Here is a 24,796-nt window from a genome sequence, read left to right as displayed (position 1 = left end):
TTGTTTATTAACAACGTAGGACAGATAGGAGCTCACATGGAAATACTACGAAATACTGGCATGTTGTCTCTGCATTGTTCTTAAGGGATTCTGAGATTACACACCCATTAGACCTCTGGATTGATTTGGTAACATGAAAAAGCCAAAAATGAAGTTTCTTCTACGAGTGAGGCACAGGAGTAAACTTTTCAGAAATGAAAGTGTGACGTGAGCATTTCATTCCATCTCACTGAGCAGTGTAAGGTGATGGCCTCTGCTGAGTGTACCTTTGTGAGACGGGGAGTTTCTGAAACTTGTTGGCAGGACACTGTTTTCCATGTTGAGCTGCAGTCCTGGTGCATGGTGTATGGCTTCGTGAGCGATGGCTTCCTTGTTAGGGTATGGGAGTAGTCCTGGGGTCACTAGACACCCAAGTGAGATCGGCTGTTATAAAAACACCCAGTTATTCAGGGTGAGCCATACTGGACTTGGCGGGCGTAGCAGACAGTTGAGAGTGCACATTCCCCACCCCACGAAAGAACCGACGATAATCTTTCGATTCTAAGGTTTAGACATTGTGGTTGTTGTTATTACTTTTTTGGTAGGGACCATAAACTTTCTGTATGCTAAGAAGTCTTTTCCTTTTATGGTCTCAGTGCTTTGACCCTGAGGCTTTGCAACACAGTTTTTAAGAACATCGCATTTTGCTTTTAAAATAAATTTACTCAGATATAAAATTTCCAAAATAGATTACACAATTAACAGTTTCTTGGCTTGGGTGAGATGTGTAAGGTTTTGAGTCTGTGTGTGTTCTTTATACCTCCTTGAATTCCTGGTTTAACCATCGAAGACTCTGAAACTTTAGTTTTATTTGCAGTGTCTGTGAGAAATATTTCATTCTTATGTAGCTGTTCGGGGTGGTTTTGCTGTTGTTTGTGAAGGTTTCAATCACTTTCCTTGCTCCTGAAGAGGAGAATGGGATTTGCCAGTGATAAATGGGGAAGTTGACTAGCTAACTAATAAAGATTTGTCTTAATCAAGTATGATTTGTCAGAACAGGAGCGCACTGGGGTCAGGGCGCAGGCAATGAATTATACAGCATTCACAGGAGGAAAGGACCCGGCAAGAGGCCTCATAAATATGCTGCCATTACCCACTGCTAATTCGTATTCAAAGAATGCTATACACAGCCAGTCTCTAGACTGCCGAGCTGCTCACCCGCTTCCCAAGCTTCTGGTTGTGTAAAATTGAAAATAAAGAAAAGGGAGTTTTCATTCTGTGTGTTATTGTCTGAGTTCTCAAGGTGGGGCAGCCCCAAATTTGAACTGGTACCCCTAATTTGAAGTGGGTCATGGTGTTATTTCTTGTATATTATTAGTTTAGTGACTGCTGTAGGCTCATTGACCCCCCTGGAAATGGTGGCAGGGTGCAGAACCCTGAGACCCACTCTCTCTCCTACAAGAGACTTCACATGCTCTTCTTCAAGTAATGCCTCTATGAATTGGGCTGCAATCAGAAATAGTCTCTGCCTTTACAGGAGGCATGATTCCTCACTGAGGAATTCTCATGTTAAAATAACTTAGTGCTTACTGAAGTTTGACATATGTTAGATACATAGATGGTATTTCTTATGTGTCTGTGAGGCTCAACCTTCTAACCTACAGTTCATGTTATTCTGACCTGTTTCTATGGCAATGCTTTGATGGACTGAGTGGGTCACTTTTCCAGTCTTTTTCTTTAATGTGATGAGGTCGCTGTTTTTCTTCTTAGTGTTTAGCAGTTTTAGGTCCTGCTATACGGTTGAGCCAACACTCGAGGCTAGCTGAGCTGCCACTCTCAACTAGGGTCTGGGCTGTGTCCCAGGCTGCGGGTCGGATGGGGCAGGCAGTCCTCTCACCAGTTTCCTTGATGCTTAAATGACTATTGGGCAATTAGAGATGAGATTTTAGCTATGTACCTGATATAGAGCATCCCGGTGTCTTAAATTGGTCGGAAAGGATACAGGCCTCATCTCTCTTAAAGGAACAGCCACACTACTGGGGGTTAATTCCAGTACCTTTGGATGAAACTAAAGATTTCCACAATAAAAATAAGAATGATAATATAACTTTTGAAATTGGGTATATGCTATTGGTCTCTCAGGGATGCCACAGCTTGGATGTTGAAGTCCTATGACCAAAGGCTGATGGCTTAGTTTCCAGGGTGGCACTATTGGGAGGAAGTGGGATTTTCATGAAGGAGGACTTGCTAGGAGCCTTGGACACATGCTCTAGAAGAGTATGGCAGGACTCCGCACCTTCTCTGCATTCTACAAAGAAGTGAGCAGTTTGCTCCGTGTATATTTTTCACCTGGGAGACAAGAGCAGGGTCTACCTGGCACGGGCTGGGGATGCCGACACAGCCACATCAGGAGACAAGAGCAGGGTCTACCTGGCACGGGCTGGGGATGCCGACACAGCCACATCACACCCTTTCGAGACGAAAGTTAGCGGTGCCCAAGGCTTGGATACAGTGAGGGGAGCTGACCAACATGGGGAACTGCATGGGCTTTAAACGGCAGTTCGTCTTCTCTTTTTGAAGGAAGAAAAAGTTAAAATAAGCACCTGTAACCCTAGCACTTGTGAAGAACGTGAGTTTGAGGCTACCCTGGGCTGTGCAGCCAAACCTGCCTCGACAACTCCCTCGTCCAAGGAAGGCTTTGGTCCACAAAGCCGCAGCCTGTGTCTTACAAAGTGGAAATCATCACCGCCATGTGACATTTACACAGAGAGTAGGTCTCGGTGGTGTTTACTTGGAACGGTGAAATCAAAACCTGCCACCCCCTGGACTCCATGAAGATGTACCCAAGGTGGTGCCAGCAGTGGCCCACTCTGCCTCAGAATCTTGTGTTCTTCCTGTCGGTATGCACTAAAGCCAAATACACAAAATCCTAAAAAGAGGCCTGGGCATTGTGCATTGATAATAGGAGAAAGTTAGAAAAAATGGTCCCGCTGGGCCTGGGGACAAGCTGCACAAGGGGCTGGTGTGCTTAGAAAACCCACCTTGTTTTTCTTTCTTTCAAGTAGAAGGGACCTTTTTTTTCCCACTTTACCTTGTACTCTGTCCATTTGGTTTATAGCATGAAATTATCCAGGCTTTCTTGAGCTTCCTGTTTTCTTCTTTGTTTTTGCAGTGTGCAGTTCTACGTCGCCAGGTCAGAATTCTGCCTGTGCTGCTATCCGCTGGTGGGCGAGTGAAAAAGCGAGCGTAGTGGTTGGTCGCCAGGGGCCCCAACCATCTGCTCAGGGCTCTGTCAAGGGTTTGGAATACCAGCCAGTCTGGGGTGAATCACTGGCCTCTTCTCCGCCTCTGAGTGCCTTGGTTGTAGGAAGGTTAATAGTAATCTCCTTCCTGTGCGTACAGAGTCAGTGCTATGGCATAAAGTGACACAGACAATAAAGAGCCATCAAAACCTAAGTAAAAATAACCGCAGAGCAAAATGCGTCTCGCCGTGTTTTGTGGCAGCCTGTCAGTAGTAAACTTTTGTTGCATGTGTTCAATGAGTGAACTCCTTTTTACCCACAAGGGCTTATTTAAAGCTGGGTGCTTTTTCTCTTTCCCCAGAAAGTCCCATCTCAACTTGTTCAGATGTTTTGTGTAGAAGTTCAGTAAAAGACTTGATTTTGGTGGCTCCTAATGGAGCCCAGTCAAATATAATTAAAAATTCTCCCTAGAACTATGCCAATAAGTTCACTGTGGAGCCTTGCTGATGAAGTCTAATAAATTCTCTGTTGTATTTAGAAACAATAGTGACTTTGTTTCGCTCTATGTTCTAGAAACTCCCTGTGTCCCAGTGCTTGCTAAGAAAGCAAAAGGAGAGCAAACTCTGGGGTTTTACCAAGAGCCTCCAGCTGTGCTGCCTGTGACGGTCCTTCTGAAGTCAGCTGATGCTCACGTTCTCCAGCTGCAGAACCGTGTAGCCTGTACCTCCTGGCCTCACCAGCCCTAGCCCCTGACCAGATAGAGTCTCACTCGGCGCTCACCTTGGCCTTCTTTAATGTCATAGGGCAGCGTAACTTTGGGGAATCCGTGTTCTCTGTCTCGTTCTGGAGTAGGGTCGAGAGGACAGTAATCTGGGCTCAGTTTAGAGATCTTGGTATCCATACATCCGAACTTGAGAAATAATGCTGAGATCACATAACCTTTAAATTCCACAGACGTGGACCATGAAGTCACTGTCCCCTTTTCACTATTTCCTTTGTCTTGAATTTGGTAATAATTTCTAGTTAAGATGGCCTTCAAGCACTGTGCGTGAGTGGAGATCAGAGGACAGCTTGTGGGAGTTAGTTCTCTCCTCCCGCCATGTGGGCCTCAGGGTTAGCAGCAAGTGCCTTTTCCCACTGAGCCTTCTCACTGGCCGGAATTTTGTTAATTTTTAACTCTCAAAAACTTTCCAGACTTTTAGTGCCTAAAATATAAGGCTATTCTGCCATATAGTGTTATTCAGTCCGTGTGCGTGTGTGTGTGTGTGTGTGTGTGTGTGTGTATGTATGTGTGTGTGTAAAACTTCATTTGTGCAAACATACTACACATGTCAGGCTTCATAGCCTTAGCTTATCAACCCAAACAGCAGAACAGTGAGATATATAAATATATATATATGTATGTATGTATGTATATGTATATGTATATATAGTTTTACTGATTTTTATGAAGCTCTACATTTTTCTCTGCTTTCCTCCCTGCCTCTCCCCTCCCCTTCAACCCTCTCCCAAGTTCCCCATGCTCCCAATTTACTCAGGAGATCTTGTCTTTTTCTACTTCCCATATAGATTAGATCTATATATGCCTCTCTTAGGGTCCTCATTGTTGTCTGGGTTCTCTGGGATTGTGATTTATCAGCTGGCTTTTTTTTTTTTTGCTTTATGTTTAAAAACCACTTACGAGTGGGTATATATGATAATTGTCTTTCTGGTTCTGGGTTAGCTTATGCAAAATGACGTTTTCTAGCGCCATCCATTTACCTGCGAATGTCAAGATGTCATTTTTTCCTGCTGTGTAGTACTCCATTGTGTAAATGTACCACATTTTCCTCATCCATTCTTCGGCTGAGGGGTATTTCAATTTGTTTCTGGGTTCTGGCTATGACAGACAATGCTGCTATGAACATAGTTGAGCACATGTCCTTGTGGTACAATTGAACATCCTTTGGATATATACCCAAAAGTGGTATTGCTGGGTTTTGAGGAAGGTTGTTTCCTAATTTTCTGAGAAACCACCACACTGATATCCAAAGGGGCTGTACCAGCTTGCATTCCCACCAGCAATGCAGGAGTGTTCCCTGTATCCCACAACCTCTCCAGCATAAGTTGTCATCAGTGTTTTTGATCTTGGCCATTCTTACAGGTGTAAGATGTTTTGATTGGCATTTCTCTGATGACTGAGGATGTTGAACATTTCCTTAAGTGTCTTTCAGCCATTTTAGATTCCTCTGTTGAGAGTTCTCTGTTTAGGTCTGTACTCCATATTTTTTTTTATTGTATTATGTGTTCTTTTGATGACCAATTTCTTGAGTTCTTTGTATATTTTGGAGATCAGCCCTCTGTCTGATGTGGGGTTGGTGAAGATCTTTTCCCATTCTATAGGCTGTTGTTTTGTCTTGTTGACAATGTCTTTTACTTTACAGAAGCTTTTCAGTTTCAGGAGGTCCCATTTATTAATTGTTTTTCTCAGTGTCTGGGCTACTGGGGTTATATTTAGGAAGTGGTCTCCTGTGTTAATGCATTCAAGTGTATTTCTCACTTTCTCTTCTATGAGATTCAGTGTTGAAGTCTTTGATCCATTTGGACTTTAGTTTTGTGCAAGGTGATAGATATGAATCTATTTTCATTCTTCTACATGTTGATATCCAATTACGCCAGCACCATTTGTTAAATATGCTTTCTTTTTTCCATTTGAAAATTTTTGCTTCTTTGTCAAAAATCAGGTGTTTGTAGGTGTGTGGATTAATATCCAGGTCTTTGATTTGGTTCCATTGGTCCTCCTGTCTGTTTTGATGCCAGTACCAGGCTGTTTTCAGTACTGTAGCTCTGTAGTAGAGTTTGAAGTCAAGGATGGTGATGCTTCCAGAAATTCTTTCATTGTATAGTATTGTTTTGGCTATCCTGGGTTTTTTGCTTTTCCATATGAAGTTCAGTACTGTTCTTTCGAGATCTGAAGAATTTTGCTGGGATTTTGATGGGCATTACATTGAATTGGTAGATGTTTTTGGTAAGATTGCCATTTTTACTATGTTAATTCTACCTACCCAAGAGCATGGGAGATCTTTCCACTTTCTGGTGTCTTCTTCAATTTCTTTCTTCAAAGAATTAAAATTCTTGTCATTTAAGTCTTCCACTTGTTTGGTTAGAGTTACTCTGAGATATTTTATGCTGTTTGTGGCTATTGTGAAGGGTGATGTTTCTCTGATATTTTTCTCAGCCCCCAAAATGCAAATTCTTGAGTCTCACTCTAAACCTACTGATGGGACCCAGGGTAATTTTTTTTCCTTTTCCTTTTTTCCCCCCTATCTGGCCATTTTGATTTTTTTTGAAGGGGGATGGATTTTTGCATGATGTGTAGTACTCAAAATAAGTGTCCTATAGTACAAATCCAATGGGTATATCCAGCACAGACATAAACAAACAAAGTAATCCAGGACAATGGACAGAAGCAACGTAGTAAGTACAAGGGAGTTAGTGTGGATTTGGGTGTGTGCAGCACCATGTGTGTTATGTAGCAGGAGTGATGGTGGGCTCGCTGCAGGAAGGACTCCTAGAGAGGAACATTGGACAGCTAAGGACTAAACTCATCCAGATTTCTGAGAACTCGGGCCAAAGAAGAATGTGTGTTGGATTATGTAGCTTGCATTGTTCAATAATAAAAACTGAATAATTCCCTACACCATCTAAAGCTGTTTTTAATTAGGAAGATGGGGAGATGGTTGTAGCCTTGAATGAGATAACCTAAGAATCGTGAATCTCGTTCTTAAAATTAACTTCTCGTTCTTAAAACAATATGGAATCGTTTTTTGCTTCCTAGTTTCTTTCTTATTTATTTTCCATGTGTGGGTGTCTTTGTGTGGGTTGAGTGTCTATCTCTGTGCATATGTGTGAGAACATTTGCCATATGTTATGGACGCTGAAGCTCAGCAGTCAGATTTGGGTGCCTTCCTTGAAATCACTGACTGAGAGAACAGCTGGGAAGTGAGCTCTAGGGACCTGCTCGTCTCCACCTCTGCAGCTGCACCAGCACTGGCTTACCAGGCGTGTGCTTCACAGCGCTCTTACATGCATGCTGTACTCGGCTCCTTGTGCTTGGTCGGCAGGCACGTTTCGGACCAGGCCGTCTCCCAGCCCATTTCTTGATTTCTTGAGTATCGCAGTACCAAAACCTCAGAGAGATGTCTGCATTAGAGTCATGCATGCTGAGCTAAAGACTGATGAGAAATGGAGGCCAGTAGGCCACAGTACAGAATTTAATGTGGTTTATGAAAAGTTCTCCCGCTGCTTTGGATTCCTGACTTAGTCAACCTACAGTAATGTCTCATAGTTCTGCAGGTCTCATAGGCAAGTCTCCTGCGCAGCACCAGGCCCTTACTGTGATCCTCAAACTTGGCCTTCTCAGACCTTTGAAGCCTTAGATACAGGAAATCTAAGAGCGGGATCTTCCTTGGAAGCTAAGGAGTGAAGAGCTGACAAACTTAGCAATTACCAAGTTCCTGTTGTCAGCTGAGGAGATACCAGGTGCCGTAGATCTAGGAAAGTAAATAGGTCCTGTTCCTGGACATCTGTGCTCAGGGGAAGTCAGTTGTCTGTGGCATTTAAGGAGTTTGTTCCGGGCACTGAGATTGATTGCTGATGTCTGGCAGACATTTAGTATTAAGGAGAGATAGCTTGTATGGTATGTGTTTGTTAGTTCCTTGTCAGAATTCTAAAGAAAGTAACTCATTCCTGTAATTTTCAAGTATTAATAATTTGTCTAATTTCTAAGCCACCTTCAATGTCAGTCTTCTCACTTAGCTTTCTCTTCTCCTGTCTGACATGATGTCCTGGCTGGGATTTCTTCAGTGTTTGTCATCCTGTAGGTCAGTGCTTTTCTTTCTTCCTTCCTTAATTCTTTCCTTCCTTTTTTGTTTTTTGTTTGTTTTGGTTTTTTGTTTTGTTTTTTTTGAGACAGGGTTTCTCTGTGTAGCTTTGATGCCTGTCCTGAAACTAGCTCTTGTACACCAGGCTGGCCTTGAACTTACAGAGATCTGCTTGCCTCTGCCTCCTGAGTGCCAGGATTAAAGACGTGCGCCTTTACTGCCTGGCAATGCTTTGTGTTTCTTAATGCTGGAATTCAGCAACAATAATACATAAGGTGGATTATCTGTAATATCCATTGTCTTGTATTTCTTCAGGCTTGATAACCCTTTCCCATTTGTTTAGTACACACATGCTTCTTCCTCTTCCTTCCATCTGAATATCTGCTTACTTTCTGTGATATTTTAATTTCTAAATGGATGTAAACATTTGTCCAGTTGGAGTAAATAGTAAAGACTATAATTTGAAAATATTAATAACTCATTATTTTGTGTGATAAATATGGATACATGTTTGTAAGTTTGTGTTTATATATAGTATATGTTAAACAAAGGTAACTCCCAGTTGAGTTGTAAATGTTTTTATGATCAAAAATATACCTGTGGCCACTTAGCTCAAACCATGTAACATCAACATGGGTCAAATTATGTAATGTCAACATGGGTCAAAACATGTAAAGTCAACATGGGTCAAAACATGTAATGTTGTAGGTAGAAATTGTTCATTCATTTCCCAGCCACCCAGACCCAAAATCATCACATGGAAACTATATCAATTGCAACTGCAATCTTGTTTGGCCAGTAACTCAGCATATTTCTAGCTAGCTCTTACATCTTAAGTTAACCCATTTCTATTATTTTATATTTTACCACGAGGCTTATGGTTTACCAGTAGCAGCGCTTGGGTGTCTTTCTTCTCCTGCGGCGCCTACATGGCATCTCCCTGACTCCACCTTCTTTCCTCCTCTGTCTGCTTGGAATTCCCACCTTGCTTTATTCTGCTAAGCCACTGGCCGAAACAGCTATATTCATTAGCCAATAAAAGCAACACATATACAGAAGTACTTCCCACAACATAATGTCAACTTAGGTCAAAACATGCAATGTCAACATGGATTGAAACATAAGCATAAGAATAAACTATAAAACTCTCAGGAGAACACAGAATGAGAAATCTTTGAAGCCTGGTGGTGGCAGTGAGTTCTTAGATATGACACCCAAAATACAGACAGCAAAAGGAAATCTAGACAAATCCGACTTGGTCTAACTTAAAGGTTTTTTGCATATCAAAAAAGCAAAACTGAAAAGGCAGCAGAAGGAAAGTGTTCACAACTCACATATTTGGTAAGGCTCTAATCTCTAGAATATATATAAGTAATTCTTACCATTCACACCTAAAACGACAACACAGCTTCTTAAGTAGACAAATACCTTACTGTGCATTTCTCCACAGACCTGCAAATGGCCAATAATCACAGGAGAAGGTGCTTGGCTGCCATCAGTCAGGAGCACTCAGGGTGACCACAGTGAATTAGCAGACCTTCTCAGAGGGGAAGGTAAGCAAACCTGTGCTGAGGCCCAAGAGAAACTGCAGCTCCTGTGTGTTGCTTGTTGCAACATAAAATGATATAGCTGTTATGCAAGCAGTTTTGCAGTTACTTAATCCACAGTTCTCATCTAGACCTGTAGCTGGAAGGCCTGGCAGCAAATACTCAGGTGGATACTTACAAATACACATAGACACACATGGATGGCCCAACAAATACTCAGACAGACACTCGCCAATACACGTGGACATACGTGGTTGGTTCCTGTAAACCATCTTCCTCAGTCCCTTTTAGTTTATCTTAGCTTTTGAGACAGGATTTCTCAAGGAAACTGGAACTTGTCATTTTAACTATACTGGCTGTCAGCAAACCCCTGGGCTTCTCCTTTTCCTCCAATTCCCTGTGCTAGGGTGATAGCGGTATGCTTACACACTCAGCTTTTTACACCACGCTTGGGAGACTACAACACATCCTCGTGTTTGCAGAACGAGTGCTGTTCTTACTGAATCATCTCCCCTCCTCCTCTGCTTCTTCTCCTGCTGTGATGAATAGACTGATGAACCTAAACTGTAGTGACTTTTGCCTGTACAAGACCAGTTCCTAAACATAACCCCAGTAGCACAGACACTGAGAGAACAATTAATAAATGGGACCTCTTGAAACTGAAAAGCTTCTATAAAGCAAAGAACACAGTCAACAAGACAAAACGACAGTCTACAGAATGGGTAAATATCTTCACCAACCCCACATCAGACAGAGGGCTGATCTCCAAAATATAAAGAACTCAAGAAATTGGTCATCAAAAGAACAACTAGTCCAATAAAAAAAAATGGATTGTTTTTTTACCGCAGCGTAGTACTCTAATGTGTAGATATTCCACACTTTCTTCATCCATTCTTCCATTGAAGGGCATCTAGGTTGTTTCCAGGTTCTGGCTATTACAAATAATACTGCTATGAACATAGCTGAACAAATGCTCTTGTCATATGATCGGGCATCTCTTGGGTATATTCCCAGGAGTGGTATTGCTGGGTCCAGGGGTAGGTTGATCCCGAATTTCCTGAGAAACCGAAACACCGATTTCCAAAGTGGTTGCACAAGATTGCATTCCCACCAGCAATGGATGAGGGTACCCCTTCCTCCACAGCCTCTCCACCCACTGAGACAGTGGAGCTGATCTATTGGGAGCTCACCAAGGCCAGCTGGACTGTGACTGAAAAAGCATGGGATAAAACTGGACTCTCTGAGCATGGCGAACAATGAGGGCTGATGAGAAGCCAAGGACAATGGCACGGGGTTTTGAACCTACGTAATGTGCTGGCTTTGTGGGAGCCTAGCCAGTTTGGATGTTCACCTTCCTAGAAATGGGCGGAGAGGGGAGGACCTAGGACTTACCACAGTGCAGAAAACCCTGACTGCTCTTTGGACTGGAGAGGGATGGGGAGAGGAGTGGGGGGAGGGGGAGAAGGGTGGGAGGAGGGGGAGAAGGGTGGGAGGAGGGGGAGGGAAATGGGAGGCTGGGAGGAGGTGGAAACTTGTTTTTTTTTTCTCCTTTTCTCAATAAAAAAATGGAAAAAAAAAATGGAGTACAGACCTAAACAGAGAACTCTCAACAGAGGAATCTAAAATGGCTGAAAGACACTTAAGGAAATGTTCAACATCCTCAGTCATCAGAGAAATGCCAATCAAAACAACTGAGATTCCATCTTACACCTGTAAGAATGGCCAAGATCAAAAACACTGATGACAACTTATGCTGGAGAGGTTGTGGGATACAGGGAACACTCCTGCATTGCTGGTGGGAATGCAAGCTGGTACAGCCCTTTGGATGTCAGTGTGGCGGTTTCTCAGAAAATTAGGAAACAACCTTCCTCAAGACCCAGCAGTATCACTTTCGGGTTATATACCCAGAAGATGCTCAATCGTACCACAAGGACATGTGCTCGGCTATGTTTGTAGCTGCATTGTTGTCACAGCCAGAACCTAAATTCCATTCCTTGTTTTTTAAAAGAACAAAAATACGTTCACCTCAAAAAGTTAAAGTAGGAATCGTTCCTTCCAGGATGTTCTGTTCATTGTGTTTTCCAGGAGCCCAAAAGTTAGTATTTATCAATAGTGTGCTGTAATCTTTCTTGGGAATGATGGGGTAGATGTGGCTGGCACCATCCCTCTGTTGCCAAAGTCATTGCAAACGCCTTGTTTTGGACACCGATAATGCTTTTGTTGTCTCTGTCAGACTGCCTTGCTACACATGCTGTAATGTGTTCTGAATAGAAGACTTTTAATGTTTTCCCTTATTTTTCACTGCAAAACTCACTGACCCATCACTCAGAGTTGCGTCATTGTTGCTGCCTGTCAGGGCGATCTCCACCCCACCACACACACACACACTTATCTGCATCTCCTGTGCTCATCTCTGCAATTACTTTAAAATGTTCATTTTTCTAAAATATCTGTAATTCTGTTATAAGTGTGTAGAAAACAACTTGGATATATTCAACATACAATATTTTCTGAACAATATATGGCAAACAAATGTTTCCTCAACACCTGTGGTGACCTGCCTTCTGTGGCTTGCCTTCCATGGCCCGCCTTCCGTGGCTCGCCACACCCACCGAGAAGAGTAAGACATGGCATTGTCTCTAGAGGAGCTTGCTGATATGATGGGAAATAACATTGAAGCCAGGATACACAATCTCCAATTCCTCCTAGCCAAACAGGGAGCATAAAAGAGTCAAATAGGCTAGGGAGGAAGTGGTAGGCTGGACACCGCATCAAGCTCCTCTGTCCAGCACCACTACTTAGTCCTAGCTTGTGTCTGCCAGTTAACATGGAGATTCAATGTTGCCTGGTAGTTCACATTTCCAAAGTAGCTGAAAGCCTGTTTTTTGCTGTGAAGTCTACCATTTAAAAATAAATCTCAGGACTAGGGGAGACAGCTCAGTGGGGAAATCACTCATCTCCAGGATCCACATAAAGCCAGGAATGGCTGTTGTACATCTGTAATCCCAGCATTCCTACAGAGATGGGAGGCAAGAGGAAAATCCCTAAGCTCGCGGGCCAACTAGCCTACCACCATACACACTGGCAAAAAGAAGAGACCCTGTTTCAAAGGAAGGGAAAGGCGGGAACTAATTCTGGAGGCTGACCTCTGACCTCTACATCCTTTTCTCAGACATGCATGCCCATCTACACACATAAACTCATACATACATACAGACAGACAGACAGACAGACAAATTTATTTTCAATTCATTGTTGTTTCCAATCAGTTGAAAAATGCTTGAAATGGTGTTTGATTTAAAAAGAAAATGCTTGCTAGCCTGGACAAGCAGATGGTTAGAATAGGATATTAGCAGTGGCAGAAATGTATTCAGGGTTCACTGGAGTCCAGGAAGTGATTGGCTCAGCCCATCATGACTCCTCAAAAGGCTTTCTAATTACTTTGCAGTCAATTGTCAGTTCTTTTGCAGCACTTTAGGGTTTTTTGTTCTGTTAGGTTTTTTTTTCTTTTCTTTTTGTTTTTAGAATGAGTAACTCATTCACCCTGGGAAGCTGGATGACACTGGACACGCTAAGCAAACACACGTTGGGTGAATTCCACATGTGAGCCTTTGGAATGTTTTGACAGCTTCCCATTCAGGTTTTCTGCCCTCATCTCCTGCCTTTTATGTTCTTTATTGAATTGCGAGAAGAAGGAGCGTCCTTCCTGCTGTCCTGGTCGGGGCTCACAGAATAGAGCCCATTCACTCTTAGTTCTGAATGGAGCTGTAATTAACATTGTTGCTTTTGTTTAACAACCTCAATTTACATAGTACCTGCTCATTCCAGTGCATAGTTATTGGGAGCACAGCTCCACTGACTGATGTCTCTGGGCCCTGGGAATAGTATCTGTTAATTATCTGCAGGAAACCAGTAACTAAGGGGAGGTTCTGCTACTATGACTTTGATAAAAGTAACACTAATGATTTTTTTAATTGCTCAATGATAGATGTGATCATCCTAAAGCAAAATAGAACATACACTCAGCTGCTGTGGAGGGGATGTTCAAACAAAATCCCCTTAAAATACACACACACACATACCACAGGCACAGACAGACACACACAAGCCTAGAGCACACACACCAGTTGGTTGGCTGTTTGTCTAGACTTGCATCCTGCATCCCTCATCCTACGCCCTCCATCAGTGACTTGACTCTTGTACTGTGGCTCTGTACTCTGCCAAGAAACAGGCCCTGTGTTCAGAGCCATTGTGTCCTCATACTTTAGAGCCAGATCAACCAGTCTGACTCCCAGTTTACTTCAAAGGAAACTAAGACTCAGAGAAAGGTATTCCCTAGAGTTAACCTGAAGTGAAATTCTTCCTTCCTTTGGAATGGATGTTAAAGCCTACGGGCAGTGAGAGGTCAGTATGGAGAAGAGAATCCATGATGCTACCACACGGTAGCACGGTAGTCACTGTGCGCCGGTAGCTATTGAACCCTTGACACATGGCTAATGTCACCGAGACACTGCATTCTTTATTTAACTTAGTCAATTGCTATTTTTTTAAAATATTTATTTATTTATTTATTTATTTATTTATTTATTATGTATACAATATTCTGTCTGTGTGTATGGCCAGAAGAAGGCACCAGACCCCATTACAGATGGCTGTGAGCCACCATGTGGTTGCTGGGAATTGAACTCAGGACCTTTGGAAGAGCAGGCAATGCTCTTAACCTCTGAGCCATCTCTCCAGCCCGTCAATCGCTATTGTCCTGTCTGCCTGTTCAGTTCTGTCTTAGACTAGGAAGCACAAGGACCACAGCTTCCATCCCTGAGTTAGACTTCACACAGAACTGAAGAGCTAGCAGGCAATGCAGCATCCCTTGGCTTGTGGGATCCACAGGCTATTGTTCCAGGAACTCTCAAGGATACCCAACCTATGGACGTTCATTTTGGTTCAGTGCTCACATGTGACCTGCATATGCCTCTCCTCTACTTCAGGTCATCTCTGTGTTGCTTATAACCCTTGGTACAGCGCAGGTGTATGTGCTCTGGGTGTGGCCATACTGTTCTGTCTGGGGGATGGTGACTGGAAGGTGGCGGACAGAAAGATCTGCACAAATAGAGCTTCCTTTCACGTTTTTTGATCTTCAGGTTCAGGACCTGTATGCTTCTTGTTGCTTCTCTATCTTGTGTATTTGGGGTTTATATGTATTGCCTCTGCACATGCTTTTATGCTATCATTTTTATTTTCAACAGTTCATTGTTTTTGAAGAATAGAATGGGAAAAACATTTTATTTTTATGTATGAGCGTACCATTTCTGGAGCTCATCTTTTTTTTTTTTTTTTTTTTTTTTGCACATCCTAGTTTCCATCTGGTGCCACTTTTGCTCAGCCGAAAGAACTTTTTCTGACAATTTCCGTGACTTACTTCTGGGGGATAATTTTCTTACTCTTTTAGTTGTCAGAAACTTGGTTTATTTGAGAAGGCAGAAGCGGGCAGATCTCTATGAGTTCAGGGCCAGACTGGTCTACACAATGAATTCCAGGCTAGCCAGGGCTACATAGTGAGACTCTGTCTCCAAAAAGGAAGAGAGGTTGGTTGGGGGGAAAAATCTGTTTAAGAGCTAGGGAGATGTCTCAGATAGTGAAGCATTTACTGTATACACATAAGGACTGAATTCAGACCCCAGCACCCAGGTAAGATGGGCATTGTGCTGCTGGGGAGCTGAAGACGGGATCCGGGGAGTTGTTGGCCAGCTAGTCTAGCAAGCCCCACGGCATAGCACAAATAATAAAAACCCAGAGACAGATATTGGGGTTCAAGCTGAAGATCAAAAAAGCAAACAGCCAAGCCACTAGAAAAGTCTTATCTCTACCAAGACTGGGTGACTGAAGACTGAGAGCCAGACCTCTGTCTCCTCCTGTTTTATATTCTCCTTTAGTGCTGAGATTAAACACATGTGACTCCCTAGTACTGGGATTAAAGGTGTGAGCCGCCACCACCTGGATCTGTTTCTGAATTGATCTTGTGTAGCTCAGAGTGGTCTTGAACTCATAGAAATCCATTTTTCTCTGTCTTCCAAATCTTGGGATTAAAGGTGTGAGCCACCACTGCCTGGCCTCTAGTGGCTTAGTTTTACCTTCTGATCTTCAGACAAGCTTTATTTATTAAAACATAATAAAATATCACTATACGAGGATCAGTGAGATACCTTCTGTCAAAAATAAGATGGAGAACAAGTGAGGAAGACATTGAAGTAAAGCTCTTGCCACGTACACACATGTACACCAATGTATACACATACATGTACACAAATCACACACACACACCTCACATTTACTTTTAAAGGACATTTCTGCTAGATGAAGACTACTAAGGTGACTTTTTTTCCTTTCAACACTTTGGAATGGTCTGTTGTCTTCAATTTTTTTTTTTTTCTTTTTTTTTTTTTTTAAATAATTTTTTTTTATTAAGAAAAGAAGAAAAAAAAAACATAAACAAAAAACAAGTTTCCACCTCCTCCCAGCCTCCCATTTCCCTCCCCCTCCTCCCACCCTTCTCCCCCTCCTCCCACCCTTCTACCCCTCCCCCCACTCCTCTCCCCCTCCCTCTCCAGTCCACAGAGCAGTCCAGGTTCCCTGCCCTGTGGTAAGTCCTAGGTCCTCCCCCCTCCGTCCATATCTAGGAAGGTGAACATCCAAACTGGCTAGGCTTCCACAAAGCCAGCACATTAAGTAGGATCAAAACCCCGTGCCATTGTCCTTGGCGTCTCATCAGCCCTCATTGTTCGCCATGTTCAGAGAGTCCGGTTTTATCCCATGCTTTTTCGGTCACAGTCCAGCTGGCCTTGGTGAGCTCCCAGTAGATCAGCTCCACTGTCTCAGTGGGTGGGTGCACGCCTCGTGGTCCCGACTTCTTTGCTCATGTTCTCCCTCCTTCTGCTCCTCATTGGGACCTTGGGAGCTCAGTCCAGTGCTCCAGTGTGGGTCTGTCTCTGTCTCCATCCATCACCAGATGAAGGTTCTATGATGATATGCAAGATATTCGTCAGTATTGCTCTCGGATAGGGTCATTTCAGGTTCCCAATCCTCAGCTACCCAAGGAACTAACTGGGAACCTCATGTTGGGCACTTGGGAGCCCCTCTAGGGTCAAATCTCTTGCTCACCCTAAAGTGGTTCCCTTAACTAAGAATTGTGGTTCCATGCTCCCCTATCCACCTTTCCTTTATCCCAATTCTCCTGATTCCCCAAATCCCCCCTCCTTCCCTTCTACCTTTTCTCTCCCCATCTCCCCTTACCCCCATCCCACCCCACCCCCAAGATCCTAATTTTCTCCCCGGCAATTGGGTCTACTTCCCTTAGCCAAGAGGATAACTATATGTTTTTCCTTGGGTTAAGAATGAAAATAGACCCTTATCTATCACCGTGCACAAAACTCAAGTCCAAATGGATTAAAGACCTCAATATCAGCCCGAACACACTGAACCTGATAGAAGAGAAAGTGGGAAGTACCCTACAGGAGCTGGGCACAGGAGATCGCTTCCTATGTATAACCCCAGAAGCACAGACATTAAGGGCAACATTGAATAATTGGGACCTACTTAAACTGAGAAGCTTCTGTAAAGCAAAGGACATAGTCAATAAGACACAAAGGCAACCTACTGATTGGGAGAAGATCTTCACCAACCCCACAACAGACAAAGGTCTGATCTCCAAAATATATAAGGAACTCAAGAAACTAGACTTTAAAATGCTAATTAACCCAATTAAAAAATGGGGCACTGAACTGAACAGAGAATTCTCAGCAGAGGAAGTTCAAATGGCCAAAAGACACTTAAAGTCATGCTCAACCTCCTTAGCAATCAGGGAAATGCAAATCAAAACAACTTTGAGATATCATCTTACACCTGTCAGAATGGCTAAAGTCAAAAACACCAAGGATAACCTTTGCTGGAGAGGCTGTGGAGGAACGGGTACCCTCATCCATTGCTGGTGGGAATGCCATCTTGTGCAACCACTGTGGAAGTCAGTGTTTCGGTTTCTCAGGAAATTCGGGATCAACTTACCCCTGGACCCAGCAATACCACTCCTGGGAATATACCCAAGAGATGCTCTATCATATGACAAAAGCATTTGTTCAACTATGTTCATAGCTGTATTATTTGTAATAGCCAGAACCTGGAAACAACCTAGATGCCCTTCAATGGAAGAATGGATGAAGAAAGTATGGAATATATACACGCTAGAGTACTACGCTGCGGTAAAAAACAATGACTTCTCGAATTTTGCAGGCAAATGGATGGAAATAGAAAACACTATCCTGAGTGAGGTGTCCCAGACCCAAAAAGATGAACATGGGATGTACTCGCTCATAATTGGTTTCTAGCCATAAATTAGCGCCACGGAGTCTACAATAGGTGAACCTAAAGAAGCTAAGTCTTCAATTTTTATGACAAAAATTTAGCCTCCATTCTTCTGGGTGACCTCCAGGGTGTGTGTGTGTGTGTTTCCTCTAGCTACTTTTATTTCCCTTTAGTTTTGAGAAACTTGACCAGGACTAGTTTTGATTTTTATAGAATACACCTTTGTCTGATTAGTTCAATTTCTTTGACCTTTACTATCCCAGTTGGGAAGTTTGGACTGTTCTTCAAGTATTTCTTATTCCTTCCTTTTTCTCTAATCTCTTCTTTGGGAGAGATCTCTAATAACGTAGTTAGAGGCCCCTTCTAACCATCTAACAGATATTGACATCATGCTGTGTGTTTTTCTTAACTCCTGTCGCCCGATTTGGATCATTTCTGTTAAACTATGTTCAAGATTCTTCCTTCCTACTCAAGGCTCTTTTGTTTGATCAATACTTGATTAATCTCAGAAACTATTTCTTTGCATTCTGAAATTGTATTTTGCTCCTTAGAGTTTTCTGTTATATCTTGAAAACCTGTCTTTTCTCTGGTTACCCCCATATGTCTGTTGATGATCCCTCCATCTCAGGTCACTTGATCTGCTTATATCTGTGATGTTTTCTCTTGATTGGTGTTTCTTTTTTTCCCTGCCATTTGTGACTTGTACATGAAACAGTGTGGGTCCTGAGGAATAAACTGCTGGGTTTGTTGGCCTCTGACAACATCTTGCTGTGCTAGGACTATAGTGCAGTCAGCGTCTGCCGGGAGTCAGCCTCGGGTGCTGCTGAGCTGCATCTGATAAGCAGACTGGCTCTATCTGTGGCCACTGTGCTCCCAGCCTATGCTGATGCTACTGAAAGAGTGGAAACTCTCTCCACACATAGCAGTGCAAATCTATAACCACAGCCCTTGGGAACTGACTTAGGAGGACGGGTATGTCTTAGTCTGAGGCCACCGTAAACTGCATACCCTGTCTCTGCCTCAAAATTAAAAGCTAACAAACCAAAAATCCTAGTCTTCAATCTTAGCATGGGTCAATCTGCAGCTTCAGATGTGTGTGCCACACTGAGACAGACTTCCTCCAATAGTGTGTTGAACACAAGCGCTGTGAGGATGTGTGAGAATATGTGGGAATGCTCCTCCAATCAGGCCTTGCACCGTTGCCTCTTCCTGAGTGCATATGGATATGGAGGGGAGATGATCAGATCATGCAGGACTGAAGTGTAGTGCTCAGCTAGACTGCACTGCACCCTAGAAGCAACGTGGTCATGTGACCTGCCTGCTTTCCCTCGTACCCAGACTAAGTGCTCACTCTGCACAGGAGACCTACTCACAGTCCCTCCCGTAGGCAGTACGTGAACCTCTCTAGAATTCACTGGGCTTCTCTGCACCTCCTACACTTGCCCGTCCTCCAGGACTTCACCGATTATTTTGTCTGTTTCCTTGTTTCTGTGGAGGTGCTCCTTGGTGCACTTTCTACACCATAGTGGAAGCAGAAACCCCTCACGTCTTGAGTTTCAAGTGAAGAGAGATGGTGAAAACCTTTCTGTGGCATGCTACCTTCCCTGTGTCAGGAACTCCAAAGATTCTTCAGTTCTGAGTTCAACACTTAAGTCTGGGGTGCAAAACCAGACCCATTGCCCAAGAACACAGTCCAAATGACAGTGACCGATCTGGGAAGTCTGTGTTCACCCATCTCCCCTCAGCTTTCTCCCTTATGTTAGGTTCAGTGGCCAGAAGTCCCAGTCACCATGTCTAAAATTCAGGTTGTTAGTAAAGAGCACGTGCTCATCCTCTGTGCAGCTGCTGCCCTGCAGTCCATGAAGCACGTGGTTCAGAATGGCCTTTAGGTGGCTCCACTGTGTGCTTCTGCACCTCACACGTGCCCCAGATGTGTACATCTGCACCTCACACGTGCCCCAGATGTGTGCTTCTGCACCTCACACGTGCCCCAGATGTATGCTTCTGCACCTCACACGTGCCCCAGATGTGTACATCTGCACCTCACACGTGCCCCAGATATGTGCTTCTGCACCTCACACATGCCCCAGATGTGTACATCTGCACCTCACACGTGCCTCAGATGTGTGCTTCTGCATTCACCCACATGTCCCAGATGTGTGCTTCTGTACCTCACACGTCCCCCAGATGTGTGCTTCTGCATTCACACACACCCCCAGATGTGTGCTTCTGCACCTCACACGTGCCCCAGATGTGTGCTTCTGCATTCACACACACCACAGATGTGTGCTTCTGCACCTCACACGTGCCCCAGATGTGTGCTTATGCACCTCACACGCCCCAGATGTGTACATCTGCACCTCACACATGCCCCAGATGTGTGGTTCTGCACCTCACACACACCACAGATGTGTGCTTCGGCACTTCACGCATGCCCCAGATGTATACTAACTACTGGGTTGTTGTGGATATCTTCCCCGTTTCTGGACTGATAATGGAGTTTTCAAATGTTGGGAAATAACCCTGTCTCCTCTTGGCAATTTAAAGAAGACTTAACTGGTGTCCTTCACTTTTAAAAATAATTTTCTGGAAACCACATCCTTAACTGTAAAAAGTACAGTTGTGCTGAGGAATAATGAGTACCCTCTGGAGAGTGTACTGCTCTTAGCATGGCGGTGAAAATTTAAAAATACATATTTATCAAATGGAACATTTTGTGCTGAATTAGATTTGAGGCACCTTTTTCTTCCACCTATATTTGTAATGATGTAAGCTTCGGTCACATGTGACTTTTCATAGGGAATATTTTAAGCCATTCGTTGCTAAAGTACCGATCCAATTTCTTTTAAAGATTCACTCATGTTTGCCTCATGATGAGTGTATACAATTTGTCCAATATTCTTTCATAAATGAAAAGGCATGATGTTGTCCAAGATATGCACTCCTCAGCCTAGATCTTATCTATACTGGAGATGCCAGGCAGGTCCTGCAGGAAGTGTCCTGCTAGATTTGTGGTTACCTGTTTCCTTCTCAATTCCGCTCACTCAGAGACAGGAAAGCATTGGATGCCTATTGTATACACCATGCAAAAGGCTGAAGAGGAGATGCAGTGTTACCTAGAGACCCTTCGCAAGTGTGTGCCCTATAAATAAAAGGGCTGAGGATGGACACTATGATTGATTCTGTGTAATTGTAAAAGCAATTCATTTTATGTGTTTGAGTGCTGTGTCCCCAGGATGATTCCCAGGACCTCTGTGGAGAAAATGGAAGGACAGGAAGGAAGTCTTCCTTCCAGGAATTCATTCATCATGTCACACTGACATGTAGAGCTGCAACATGCAAAAATCAGTATTATTTTCTGCTTCCCGTTGTTTCCTAAGCCCAGGAAGTGTGCATCTCTAACTGTACCATAGGTGTATGGTAGCTGTTCCTGCCAATGACCACAGGAAAATTTAGGGAACTAAAAAAAAATGTAGACGTGGCGTGTCACGTTTGCCGTTGTTTCAAGTCTATGAGCTTGAATTTCTTTTTCCTTTTTTTAAAATTATTTATTTTATATGTAGGAGTACTCTATCTGTATGTATGCCTACGTACTAGAAAAAGGCATCAGACCTCATTATAGATGGTTGTGAGCCACCATGTGGTTGCTGGAAATTGAACTCAGGGCCTCTGAAAGAGTAGCCAGTGCTCTTAACCACTGAGCCGTCTCTCCAGCCCCTTTTTTACAAGTACTATTTATTAGTTTGATTTTATGTGTATGAGTATTTTGCCTGTGTGTCTGCACGCTGCGCATGACTGGTACCCTCAGATATCTAGGACTGAGGTGGCAGAGATGCTGTAAGCTGCTATGTGGGTGCTGGGAACTGACATCTGGAAGAGCAGGCAGCAACTATAGAACCCCTGAGCCAGCTCTGCAGCCTTCCTGAATGCTTTACTGGTGTTTTCCATGAGTCTCTTTAACTTAAATAATTCAAGAAAGACCAAACTAACCATGTTGTAACTTTTAACTTAAATAATCCCTAATATCTAATACTATCTGACAAATGATTGTATCAAAAGCAGTCTCCTCACTTTCTTTGTCTATTTTTTGTCCATAAGACCGACCATCTCTAATATGTCTGCCTGGGATTTTCTTTTTTGATATATTAAAATATAAGTAGCTAAGAAATGAAGGATTTTCTTCCCATCAAAAATGACCAGGGCCACATTTTTGCAAGTTTCTCCTCTCTTGCCAGATGGGCTTATACTTGTGCTGCTGGATCCTGTCCCGGAAATAAGGAGTTTGTGGGTGTGGCTATGACTTCAAGAACAGCCCAGTTCTTGACCTAGTATCATTGATTCCTCGAGTAGAGGATTCTAGATAGATTCAGAGTGGAGTTTCCCTGGTGAACCTGACAGACTTGAGGCTCCTGGGTTTGCTTTCCAGGGCTGCCTTCTCTGGGGCTGTGCTCCAAGGGCTTGGAAGAATAGTTTAACACTTGCTGGGTTTTTTCTCTCTACCACATTCTTTTGGTTCTTGATTCTTCCCATAAGTACTAATTGGGGTGTTAGACACAGCATCAATAATCTCTTTCCATTTGTTTGAACTCAGGTATTATAATACGGTCTATTTTAATAGGAAGTAGTATTAAATCATGTTTTCCTGGAAAAAATGGCTTTGTGGTCCTCCATATTGCAGACTTTTGTTCTAAGTCTGGTGACAGTGAATGGGATTGAAAATAAACATTCAAAGCAGCTGTGTCTTCAAGGTCATACCTAGTGCCTGGTCAGAAGAGAGACTGCCAGGTGACGGGCGAATGCGATCATTGTGTCAGGGAAGTCCTCACCACAGTCAGAGTGTGGCTTCCTAGGTGGTGTGGAGTGGTCCAGGAATTTGATTTGACTGGAGAATCCGCAGCAGCTGATAACACATGAACGCGCTCTTGCCTCCAGGACAGTGGAGGCAAAGGAATAGTCTCGCTACCACTAGCTGCAGTGGCTGCGGACTCTGAGAACTGCATGCATTAAAAGCACAACTTTTATAAATGGATGTTGGCTCACATAGGTAAATGATGCCGTAAGAGAGGGGCAGGACTCGTCCATGTTACTCTCAGTTTGTAAACTCAAACACTGTACAGTGATGACGTAAAAACCTGGGCTCTCCATCTTGCTGGAAACTTGTTTGAGTGGCCTTGAAAAAGTCACTTCACTGTTAACTCATTGATGCCATATTGTCCACAGCCTGCTTTTTGGATTTTAAGTTGTACCCAGTCATCCTCAAGATAGGTAAATTTACCAAAAACTGTTATGTATTTCAAATACATTAATTGAAATGTATCTGGTATGTAAGGGACACTGCTTTCATCTTGGTTCTGTATCCATGATCACTCTGGTCCTTGTGGGGATGTGTTGGGTAACTATATGTACCCTATGCTACCATTCCTGACATTTTCTTTTCTTTTCCATAGAGCAAATCGGCCAAGAGATGTTGGAAAACCTTAGTCATGACAGAGAAAAGATACAGCGGGCACGTGAGCGAGTGAGTACGAATCATACCATCATTTACATGTTCCTGAATTCATTGGGATGGACACCAGACAGTGACGGCGTAGCTGTTAAGGACAGGGATCTAAGAAAGACGAGGGTGAACAAGGGCCACGTATAGGAAGAGAAAGCAAGAGCTCGAGATGGTGGATGAGGTAGCCGACTCTGCTCATCTCAGAGTGCCCTCTGTGGTAAGAAACAGGCCACTGAGGGAGCTTTGGGGTGCATCAGTCTTTCAGAACAAAGATTGTGAAAATAGAAAATACCCTCGCTCTTCCTCAGCTTCCTTTCCTTTGCGTTTGTAGTTTTAGGACTTTGCACATTCATGTATTAATGAATATTAAACCCTGAACCACGTGTGAGGCATTTGCTTTATATCCTGTCCGGGTATCCACTTTAAATCTTCTCAGGTCATCCTCTGAATCTAGGAACTGAGTCTGTGTGAGCATCACAAATGCCTCTTACTGTTGTCTCCTGGGAAACTCAGCTATCATTCAGCATGCGCTTTAGACCCCTCTGAGTGCTGATGCTTCATTCTGCTTTATTTTGTTCCCACCACACTTTCCCCTTTAGCTCCGGGAAACAGATGCAAACTTGGGGAAAAGCTCCAGAATCCTGACAGGGATGTTGCGAAGGTAAGAGCCAGGTAGGGACTGACCTTCTGTTTCTCTCTTTTTAACTGTTTCCGCCACACTGGGATGGAGCATTTTACAAGCTCCTGGGTTCTTCTCTTCCCTCCAAGGCTATATCAACACCCTTTTGAAATAACAGGGCACTGTTTTTAACCCTTTTGTGGGTTACCCACGTGGCTAACTCAGATTAGAGACAAGGCTTGAGCTGGAGGGATTACCTCAAGCTATAGAAAAAAATTAGGGTTAGACAAGAAGCATTTTTTTTCGTAGCCTGAGGAAGGCCCATGGCAGGAGCACACTGACTTTCCTCTCAATTCTGACTGAGGAAATGCAGGCCTTCCATCATCCGGAGAACTCTGGGTACCAGCTTTACTTGTCGTCTTGTTTCATTGCTGAGAAAAAGGCTGCTTAGGGAAGCATTGTGACTTCATGCACATGCTTCAAGATGATTTATAGGACTGTCACAGTTATCAGAATAATCTTTTAAGTACTGTGTGTGACTAAACTTTGACTGATGGAAAATTTTCAGAAAAATATAAAAAGGTAAATAAAGATGGGTAATATTCTAAGTCTATTCTGAACTTAATTATTTTCCACTAGTACTCTACGAAGCGAAAAGGTCCTCTGGTGTGGGAGGTCCTTCTGTCTATATGTTG

General features: G+C 43.3%; 1 protein-coding gene across 4 annotated transcripts in view; it reads left to right on the top strand.

Annotated features, from left to right (window-relative positions):
- The window catches only part of Vti1a (vesicle transport through interaction with t-SNAREs 1A), a 332,589-nt gene that overhangs the window by 183,455 nt on the left and 124,338 nt on the right, over positions 1-24,796 (top strand). For 2 of the 4 annotated variants that reach the window (XM_041660693.1, XM_041660694.1), the window contains 2 exons: positions 23,433-23,503; positions 24,082-24,154. In XM_041660693.1, the coding sequence (XP_041516627.1) occupies positions 23,433-23,503; positions 24,082-24,147 (137 nt within the window). In that variant the 3' untranslated portion in view covers positions 24,148-24,154. The remainder of the gene's footprint in view (positions 1-23,432; positions 23,504-24,081; positions 24,155-24,796) is intronic. The other 2 variants (XM_041660692.1, XM_041660691.1) reach the window with 1 other exon arrangement.

This window comes from Microtus oregoni, unplaced genomic scaffold (genome assembly GCF_018167655.1).
Source record: "Microtus oregoni isolate MIOR12 unplaced genomic scaffold, Mior012 000012F_ref0000307, whole genome shotgun sequence".
NCBI lineage: Eukaryota > Metazoa > Chordata > Mammalia > Rodentia > Cricetidae > Microtus > Microtus oregoni.
Note: the sequence above shows the minus strand (reverse complement) of the source record. Positions and strands in the feature narration are given on the sequence as shown.